Source organism: Juglans regia, chromosome 1 (genome assembly GCF_001411555.2).
Source record: "Juglans regia cultivar Chandler chromosome 1, Walnut 2.0, whole genome shotgun sequence".
NCBI lineage: Eukaryota > Viridiplantae > Streptophyta > Magnoliopsida > Fagales > Juglandaceae > Juglans > Juglans regia.
In genome coordinates, this window is record NC_049901.1 from 38,601,119 (window position 1) to 38,612,146 (window position 11,028).

Genomic DNA, 11,028 nt, shown 5'->3' on the forward strand with positions numbered 1-11,028 from the left:
TAGTTGTGGATTATAGACCCTAACTTCAACTTGACAACCCCATATGCGCATATTCCTTAAACTAGGTTTCCATCCTTTCCATAATTCAAATGGTGTTTTGGAAACAACCTTAGATGGAACCCTATTTAAGATATACACTGCAGTTTTTAAAGCCTCACTTCACAAAGATAAAGGAAGATTGCAATTACTGAGCATAGTTTTTGTTATATCCATATGGGTACGGTTTCTTTGCCTTTTAGCAACACCATTTTGGTGAGGTGAACCTGACATTGTATACTGAGAAATAATGCATTCTTCTTTGAGAAAATTTGCAAATGGACCCGGTTGTTGCCCTGATTTTGTATATCTACCATAATATTCTCTACCCCTGTCAGATCTTACGATCTTTATTTTCTTTTCCAATTGTCTTTCTTCTTCCTTTTTATATATTTTGCAAGCATTTAGTGCTTCAGATTTATAAAAAATGAGGTAAAGATACATAAATCGTGAATAGTCATCAATAAATGAGATAAAATATCTCTGACCATTCATACAAGGGGTACTAAATGGTCCACAGATGTCAGTGTGTATGATTTCAAGAATTTCCTCACTCCTCTTGGCACCTTTACTGGTTTTGTTGGCTTGCTTACCCTTTATGCAATCCACACAAATACCAAAATCAGAAAAGTCTGAAGTTTTTAAGACTATCATTAACTAATCTTTTAATTCTCTCTATGGAGATATGTCCTAATCTCCTATGCCATAATATAGAGGAGGACTCATCAATAATATTACGTTTAGTGCCAACTTCATCATGCATAGTTAATAGACTATTTTCAAAAACATAATCTAAAGTTAATTTATACAAACCATCAATCAAGGTCCCAGAGCCTACAAATGTGGAGTTTTTAAATACAGAAACATTTGAATTCACAAAATTAAATTCAAATCCCAAATGTACTGATCTAGATATAGAGACCAAGTTTCTAGAAAATGAAGGTACATTAAATGTGTTTTCAAGATCCAAAATATAACCATTATTTAAAATAAGTCTAAAAGTTCCTACAGCCTCGACATGCAAACGCATCCCATTTCCTGAGTAGATGCCTTGTTCACTTTCCATCGGTTTCCTTAGGCTGAGAAACCCCTGCATGATATTGACAACATGAATTGAGGTACCCGAATCAATCCATCATCTATTATGATGAGAGTCTACAAAATTAGACTCATAGCACACAAGAGAATTGAGATTACCTTTCCTTTCAAGCCATAATTTATATTTTATGCAATCTTTCTTTTTGTACCATTTTTTCTTACAAAAGAAGCATGTATCATTGTCTCCATAGCGTTTAAATGGCACTTTTGTCTCCATAGCGTTTAAATGGCGCTTTAACATCCTTCTTCCACTTATTAACACCGACACTTTTGCCTTTCTTCCATTGTCCATTCCTTTGAGTAACAAAATGAGCACTCTCAATATTTTCATGTTTCAATCTCTCTTCTTCTTGTACACACATGGTTAAAATTTCATTAATGGACCATTTTTCCTTATGTGTTGTAGGAATCTTAAATGGTTCATATTCTGTAGGAAGAGAGTTGAGTATGAAATGGACAAGGAATGAATCTGAGATCTGAATCTCTAAAGACTTTAGTTGGGCTGCAATATCCCTCATTTTCATTATGTGCTCACACACGCTTTTGGATTTTCCATGTTTCATAACTGATAATTTGTTCATTAGGGTGCTAGCCAATGCCTTATCAGAACTAACAAATTGCTCTTCAATAGCCTTTTTGTAGTCCTTTACTTTATCACACTCTGGGATTGAACCTCTAATGTTCTTACACACATGTGACTTGATGAGCATTAAACTTAATCGGTTAGACCGCTCCCACCTTTCATAGGTATTATTATCTACCAATGAACTTGATTCAGTGGGTATTAGAGGTTCATCAACACGAAGTGCCAAGTCCAAGTCCATATACCCTAATGTTAAAAGATTAGAAGTCATAGTAGCTGTAATAACATAACCAAGAACATACATCAATGCTTTGAATCAAACAATAACCATAGTTTGAATCGACCAATGTCTAAGTTAAAAAACAAATCTAAATCTTCCTGTGGGTAAAGATTGCAATATGCATAAGATTTGCTTGTATTTTTCTTTATAATAAGACTAGTGTTTTACAAATATTTAAGAAAAAAGAGATCCTGCACCTATGGGTATATGAAATCTCCTTTACCTAATATTAATTTCACTATCTTATTCCAATTAAATCAACATTTGTTCTTAATAATTACCTCCATGCAAGGCCAAGTAATTACTATAATGATTTAATTGCAATATAAAATGCCATTATAACAACATAAAATCAAATATATTAAAATATTATTGTATCTTAAGATGCCTTGGCGATTCTTAATATACAATAATATTTATACTCTAATATGGCATTTTTATTTAATTAATAAATTCCCTATAACGTATTCATTTATGATGATATTACATCAACTAATAATCAAACATCAAGATAATTCAAAATATATATTACTAATTTCTGTACACAAATCTAATTATAAGTCTTTGATTTGTGTAAAGTAACCAAACAAATTAATAACCATAATTTTGCTGACCTAATGGTTAGACAAACATATATATTAATTAATACAATTAAATAGGACGTTTTATATATGCATTGTCCTTTTCACCAAATTAATGTTTTATTATTTTATACAAACAAAAAATCAAATCACCTTCTCACTAACTGAGACTCAATCATCCAATGGTCAAGCATCCATACGTACGTGTCATTTGGTTTAAGGGATTCAATTGAATCAAGTCGCTACCCCACAGCCACAGGACCAAAAGATACAAGCCAGAAAAATCGTAATCTTTTCAAATAAAAACCACTGCAAATGCCTCAAGGGGCGTGATTTGAAAAGGCACTAAAATGGTTTAGAAAAACACTTGGTTCATGCCTAACGGATAGGACTATCCGTTGCAAGCGCCGTGAGTCGGCACGCAAGCAGATGAAAAATTCATCCCTAACCTTTATCCAGAAATGAAAAAAAAAAAAAATCTCGTTTTCTTGCAGAAAAAAAAATTTCATGAAAATCATACAAAATAACAGATAAGATGTTGAACGTAAATCTCGTTTCATCAACAAATTCACTAGGATTTTTGATTTACAAAGTCAAAAACATTTCAGATCTCTCTGAAAATAAAAACAAATTAAAATAAACAATGATGAATAAAACATGTCTGGGTAAAAAAACGAAAATGATAAACTCTAACAAATAACAACAACCCACATATTGATATCAACACAGATCATATCCAAATCACATGTGTTTTAACGAACAATCCACGTAACAATCGAAATTTATACTAAACAACGTAGCACAAGAGTTGGCTTTGATACCACTATTGTAAGAATTTAGGAGAATATCTAATAATAAAAGAATTGTTAGATTAATACTAACTTCTGGCCATCGTTGATCAAGTATTCGTTGGAATCAATTGTTTTTGGATTGTGAACTCTCACAAATTTCTATATGGAGAGTATTGGATATGGATTTTCAGCCTATCTTTCTTTATGATAATGAATTGTAGTGACTGATGGAAAATCACAGACCTTTATATATAAATTGGCCAAGACGCTTATCCACAATTTTCTAAGTGTTGCTTCATTCCATCAAGAAATGTAACTGTTGGTTTTATTAAATGAGTAATATTTTTATTTTTTAATTATCTAGAGTTTTTAATATAAATATAAAACTAATAATATATATATATATATATAATATTTGAAAGGGTGTCACGTAAACTACCTTTAAGTCTCCCATAAGGAGACGTGTTCTTTCAATATATATATAAAGAGCTTTGCTACACAACCTCCACCACACTCTACACTCCACATTTTTTTAAATTTTTTAAATTTTTAATATTTTTTTTAAATTCTTTTTTGAGTTTATTTTTTTTAAATTATTTCAAATTTTTTATTCATTATTCATATAATAAATATTTAATAAAAGAAAAAAATAATAAAAATTAAAAATAATGTGGAGTGTGGAGGTTGTGTGAATAGTAGGAGGTTGAGTAGATTTTTTGATATATAAAACGTACGTGCTTCTTTTATGTTTTTTGACTCGTGTAAATAATTTGGGGACAAATTTGTACATGATTTTTCATGGTTCACAGTCTGCATCTATCGGCAATTGAAAGCACATGCGAAATAAAATAGATAAATACAGTTTGCAACGAGAGGCAATTTTTCTTCGAGTGTTGTCGATGATCGAGACTAGTCTTTATCTCTAGCTATTTAATTTTTTTAATTGAATAGAGAAGTTGTGGATGTTACCAACTGACCCAACTCCTATATTAATGTTGATTATACATTATGCATTCTACTTTTTAAATTATGCACCCTAAGCCTCGTTTTAAATCAAGAAGATGATTTTAAATGAGTCAATTTTATTAAAATTATTTTAGAATTTTTAAAGTTTATAAATATAATATTTTAAACTAAACTTGTTCAATTTCGAAGCCATACAAATAAAATGATTTTCAATACTCTATTTTGAGAAACTGATTCAAATTCACTTGAGGACTTATATAGAACCTAATATTTTGTCAAAACATTATCCCAATAATGTAAATTATAAAGTTTTAATTTAGTTTTGATCTATCTCCACCATCCATTAAAAATTGAGGACCCAACTGAATGATTAGAATAATTATTCTTTGTTTTTCTCCTCAATCATATAACATAGTCTGGTATAGCCTCTTGGCAATTGTCATTAACACTTGTCTTTCAATACATGACATGTATTCCCCACAATTGGCACATGTTGATAAGTGTGATTCTTATTACTCTTTTATTTATGAAAAATGTCAGTTTTCCTTCAATACTATTGATTTTATTTATACATATTTTTCTTTATTTTCTTGGATTTGAAGGAATGTGAAGATTTAGTACAAAATGAGAGCATTTTGGTACAAAAGAAGAGATTACGGTTCCAGACCGACGAGAGGCAATGAGATCTTAAGAGAGTCGGGAAGATTTAGGCGAGGAGACTCAATTGCGACCAAAATTGACGACAATAGTTAGGAGATGAGCGAGATATTTTACCTCCTAGGAGAGAAGACTTTGCGACAAAGCTCTGAGTAATTAGATTGGGCGAATAGTCTAACCGATTAACTTAAAAGACCAACCTAAACGATATCATGGACAACAATTAGCAAAGAGTTTGAAAGCTGTAATTTTGATCAAGAACAAGCAAAAGAAATCAAAGAAGGAATCCCCAAGAAGTCTACCCACAAGAAGTCTAATCACAGTTAGGAATACACTAGGAGACAGCCTGGACATGCTTGAGTGTTTCGATTATAACTTTCTACTCACATATTCGATTAATGTGGTTCTGGATGTGTTGGAAAGTTCTCTTAAAGAGATACAACTTTATCTATTATAAGGATTTCTAAATTCTGACTCCTGGAGTGCGTAAAAGGCTGTCAATATAAGTCATAAAAGTTAGGCATTTTTTAGGTAGAAATCATGAAAATATTAGGGTTTATTTTCTACCCTATATAAGCATATCATTAGCACGAAATTAAGGGAGGAGGGTTTGAGTTTTAGAGTCCAATATTCCAGAGTTTATTTTTTAAGTTTCTTTCAAGGAGACGAATATGGGAAGAAGAGGCAAGAGCCGCATGCTTCATCAACCGACTCTACAAAGAACATTAGTTTTATTCTTCTTCTTTTCAATTTCATTATTAACTAATTTTATTTTCTAGAGTTTTGATGTAGTCTAGTATTGAACACACAATTTACATTCTAAGTTATTTTATTTTCAATATGTCCATGATTGAGTGTTTATTTTTTGTTCATAATGATTGTAATTTTCTATCTAATTATTGTTTGATCTATTGAATCACAATGAGACCGAGAGATGATTTGTGATTAAAGCTCTAAGATTAAGCACTATTAGTTGAGCGAAACTAGATATACTTTACCGCGATTAGTGTGATTTTCAAGAAAAATCTAAAAAACTTAATGAGTCTCCAATTAGTTAAATTTACATAGAGATATAGAGTTATTAATTGAAGATATTTTTAGTATTGTTCGAGAGAAAATATTGAATAGTTAAGGGATTTTTATCATCAACTTGAGATAGTTGCAATTTTATAATAAAGAAAAATAAATTGTGTGGGATTTGTTAGGTGAAATCAAACGCTTTAGATCTAGTTTTATGATCTTTAAAAATCTAAATTTTAATATTCTTTTCTTCAGTTTAATTTAGATAACCTATTCTTTCAGTTTCAGTTTTTCAAATAGTAATTAATTTAGTAAATTTCAGTACTCAATAACATAATTAATATCTGTGGGTTTGACATCTGTTTTCTTTAAAACAATTTACTACTTGTTACGATTCTGTGCACTTGTAGATATTTTTAGCATAACACGTGAAAATAGTTGTTCATAAAAAAGTAATATATGAAAGATATGATGGCTCCTGTTGTTGATACCTGTCAATTGGAGTCAAAGATTGTATACAAAATCCCACCTTAACCCATTGAGCATACTTTTCTGTATAGAAGGTGCGGGAGAAGTGGCCAATTTAAGCCGGATTATGGTTTTTCATTACAAAGGCATGAAATCTCTATCAGGCCCTCTCATCAGTGTTCATCAAACCAATTTAAAAGCTAACCAATCTTGCTCCTCCATTTCTACTGGCCAATACTTCTAGAAATTATCCATCAGCTTGTTATACCTAGCACCTAAGCTGTATATTTGAAAAGGTAACCCCATTTGTGCAGCCTCCCAACTTGGTTTTTGCATTTCTTGCAACACCCATTTTGCCTATCATGGAGTACATACTGCAGAAAACAGTCTAAACTAGTGTTCAACCTTCATATTCTTCATTTAACTTGCTTCCTAACTTGGTTTGCGTTATTTTGGTTTGACCATAGTGCAGTAGAAATGATTCAGTCAAATAGAGAGAGAGAGGCCGATGAGCTATTGGACCAGGGCAATGGGTGTTGCCTCCTACTGAACGAAACCCATAGCTAGAACTAGCAAGTTGGACTTTGAGAGATAAAGCTACCGTGGACTCTAATGACTCCACTCAACCCCAGATGATGTACATTCATCGTTTTTGCCTCTCAATACTCTTGTAGACGTGAATACAACAGGCAAGGGTAAGTATAATGTTTTCATCTGCTCGTTATGGTATTTCATAAACAATACCTTATGAGAGGGTTTATACATGGTTTTGCACCAAAATCTGAAATAAAGTGTTGCTGGTATAGTACCAAACATTAGTAAATGTGGTAGGGGTGTAGCCAAAGGGACATAGTTTGAGATGATGTGAAAGTATGGCAAGATACCACTTGAGATCTAAGATGGGAAGATAGGTCCATCATGCAACAATAGAACAGTCTACACAACGAGAGTGACGTGGATTGTGAAGCACTATGTAGAAATAGCGCATGTTAGCTAAAGTGTTGTCGACGAAAAGGAGAACGGGGAGCTTATTCATTGTGTTCAAGTATGGCTTTCATCTTGAATGATTGATATGTATGCAGTGTTGAGTAATAACTTTAGATAAGTTCAATATAGATTTTTGCTGGTAAAGGAATTACATCTGTATATTGTATGTGTGAATCTTAATTTTAAACACAATTGAATGCTTTATTATAACTTGCTTGCTTAGTTGTAATGGTACATGGGATTTTAGGAAATATAATATAGCTTACATTATGAGTTTTCGACGGAATCTCATTGGATATATACTTAAATAAAATACATGAGTTGTTAACACAATTGTGCTAAAAAATCTACAATATGGTACATGGGTTTTAATGCAATGGCATTGATGGGCTGATTTTGTTTTGGATTGGACTAAGAAAAATCATCGTTGGAGAGTCAAAAGTCAACTATCTCGTGCATATAATGCTTTTCATTATAAGTTACACATTAAATACTTGAGTTATGCAACACATGAGGAGGCACTGGCTAATGAAGGTGCGTTCGTAGAGCAATCAGTTTGGGAGTGGTTATGCACTCAGTAGGGGAGTGATTCATTCAAGGTAAGCCTATCATTTTCGTGTAGGTTTCATATGTCATAAGGTAAAATGATTAATTGTAAGCATATCATTCATGGTAAGCATATCATTCAAGGTAAGCATATCATGTTTAAGTTAATTGTCAAAAATAGTAAAATGATTAGTTGTAGCTAAAACAGATACATAATTTCAATTAAATGGATAGTTCTACAGGACTAGTAACATGGAAAAACCATTTTGTAAATATCAATTTGGAGAAGTTACTTTATAATTCCCCAAAATAACATAACCATTTTAATACAAACCCTTTTCCTACTGGCAATTGATGACAAATGAAAAAGTTGAAGAATTTTTTGTTTTATTGTAGAAAATGTCCACCCAAAACAAAGAAAATAGACATAAACAAAGGGTCAATTACACAAGTGAGAGGACATCTTTTGTTGTACTAATGGAAAGAAAGGTATGTGACATTAAATCAGTTAACCTGGATGTTGTGGCCAAAACTAATTGCTCAATATTTGGAATACTATGAAAAAGGCTGATTGGTATGGCTATGTTCATGTAGAAGGATAAGAATCTGATTGATTTCTACAAAGATGTGCATTGGTCAAACAAAAAGGGGAGATTTATCACACCAACTACAAAAGAAAATTATGTGATCATATATTTGTTTAAACAACTGTACTGCATGCTAGTACTATTTTTACTTGAGTTTTTCATGCCACAAAATCAGATGGTTCAAAAGATGAATGACAAAGAGCCAGAGGCTCGCACAGATGAAGCAACAACAATCATATTTAGAGAGGTTTTAGGACATAGACCAGGGTATTCCAGAGGGCTGGGCCACTATGTTATGCCCGAATTGACTAAAGTACCTGGAGTACCCAATGAGGAGTACGAACGACTTGCTGAGGAAAATGAACAAAATTGAAAAAATGCAGAGTATTATCAAAATCGGTTTGAAGAGATTGAAAGTGGTTTCATGGCTATGAGGGAGCATATGCGAGATTATGAGATACTTGTAAACATGAGAATGTTAGAAGTTGAGACATGATTAGAGTCTACAAGAGAGACTCAAACTGCAGTTCCTTAGGCATCAGGTGTTTGCTAGTAGTAACTACTTTTGTATTTTGACCTACACTTTTACTTACCTTTAGATGAAGTTGTCGTGGGGAGGATGAAGTACTAGCAGTAATACTTTTGTCCATTTTACAGTGTTGTATTCTACTCTTGTTAGAAAGGGTGAAGGATACATGAAAGGTATTGTGGTTTCTTGCTCTATTATAAATTTAGTAAAATAAATTTAGTTCTGGTCACAACACAGTTTCCATGTGTGTTCATCTCAAAAGTAGTACATGATATTTTATAAAGTGTAAAAGGGAGGGAGGGATACTACTATTTTAATCTCCTAATCGTGGTTATCTAGCTTTGATAGGTCATATCTGACTTATTCATATATGATTATTTTATTAGAAACAAAGTGATTTTCTGAAAATTTTCCTATTTTTCGTTGTTTGTTCAAGATACCCTTGCAATACCTAACATGTTGTAGACTGTGTTAAATCAATGTTGTTGGGAGTTTCATAATATAACATGGTTGACCTACTGCATGAATTTAAATTATGACCTTAATATTGAATGCATGCTATTTAAAAATATAGGTTTAAACTAAATTGGCCAGCTTCCAATTTAAATTATAATCTACTGCATTGTGAAAAGGTTTTTCTGCATTAATACTTTCATTTGTAGACAAGTGTTTCCTTATAGAACAATTGTTATAGTGCTTTAGTGACTGAGTTAAAGAAAATATCCTTTCGCAAATTGGGTAAAACCAAAGTTTAAAAGAACTTAGCTTTTTCATACACAGAGTTCTCGAGCTACAGGGGGCACATATGCAACTGATTGGAATTCTAGGCAAGATGGGAATTGAAGAGGTTGTTCATGGCCCTGTCAATGTAATGTACACAAAAACCATCAGCTTCAAATGTCATCATAATATGGATTAGGGAAATGCCTATCTTTTTAAGCTTGTATATAAACCATTAGCTTCAACATTGACATATGAACCACAAATATATCCCATCTAAACTACAAAGTTTAAATGAAGGAAAAATGAGATAGGTGATGGAGGGATTTTTGTAGCCTATTTTAAGCTGAAGGATAAATGACACATTTTTGTACGAGTTTGGCCATTGCAAGTACTGCATGATGCATGATTTAACATTCAGTATTGCTAATGGTATAAGAATTTTAATAACTTATTCTAGGTTGGTGGTTATGCAGGAATGCATGCTATGGTTTGATTTTATGTCATTGTTGTGTATTGCAACATGTCAATTCACCTTCCAAGGGCCAAGACGTTTTTTGGATGTGCTAGCCAATACCCCAAATAACAACTTTTCATTGTAAAATTTCCTATGTGGAGTATGTACATGTACATGTAGAGATAGTAGGATTGCTGGCATGTTGAAATAGCAATTATGGATGCATTGTGGGACGTCTGCTAAACTAAGTTATAACCTATGCAATTTTAAAGAGTAATTTCTAGTTGAGCTGAATGACAGACTGCAAACAATTTATATATAGCATCATTTCTAGTCTTATATAGCATTTTTTCTATCATTGGTTGTCTAATGGTTTTATATGCAGTTTAATGGAATAATGTTATACACACACTTTCATATATACGATGTGAAAGCTCTATCATGTGCAAAAAACCAGATGCAGGCATACAAAACCAAATGACAACCAAATTGATCAGGATATATATGTGTGTGTCTCTGTGTGTGTGTGAAAACCCCATCATAATGTGCAAACCCATTGGATTTTCAAAATTCAGAAAAACAGAGAAATTGGTTCCTCATGAAAGTGCCAAATTAACCTTGAATGTTTATGATGCCAATTAATTGATTTGTAATCCATCCAGCGCAAATCATGATCAAACACCAATATGCATTCACAATCTCATCAGTTGGGAGATCCAATT

The 11,028-nt window shown here is 32.3% G+C and overlaps 1 protein-coding gene across 1 annotated transcript; it reads right to left on the bottom strand.

Annotated features, from left to right (window-relative positions):
- Positions 1-1,328: 1,328 nt before the first annotated feature.
- On the bottom strand, positions 1,329-1,988 carry LOC108986437. The gene has a single exon (XM_018959051.2). It carries the CDS (start codon positions 1,986-1,988, stop codon positions 1,329-1,331), a length of 660 nt encoding a protein of 219 aa, XP_018814596.2.
- Positions 1,989-11,028: the final 9,040 nt, after the last annotated feature.

Excerpts from the sequence above, each read along its gene's own strand:
- LOC108986437 (XM_018959051.2), bottom strand. The coding sequence starts at position 1,988 with ATGACTTCTAATCTTTTAACATTAGGGTATATGGACTTGGACTTGGCA.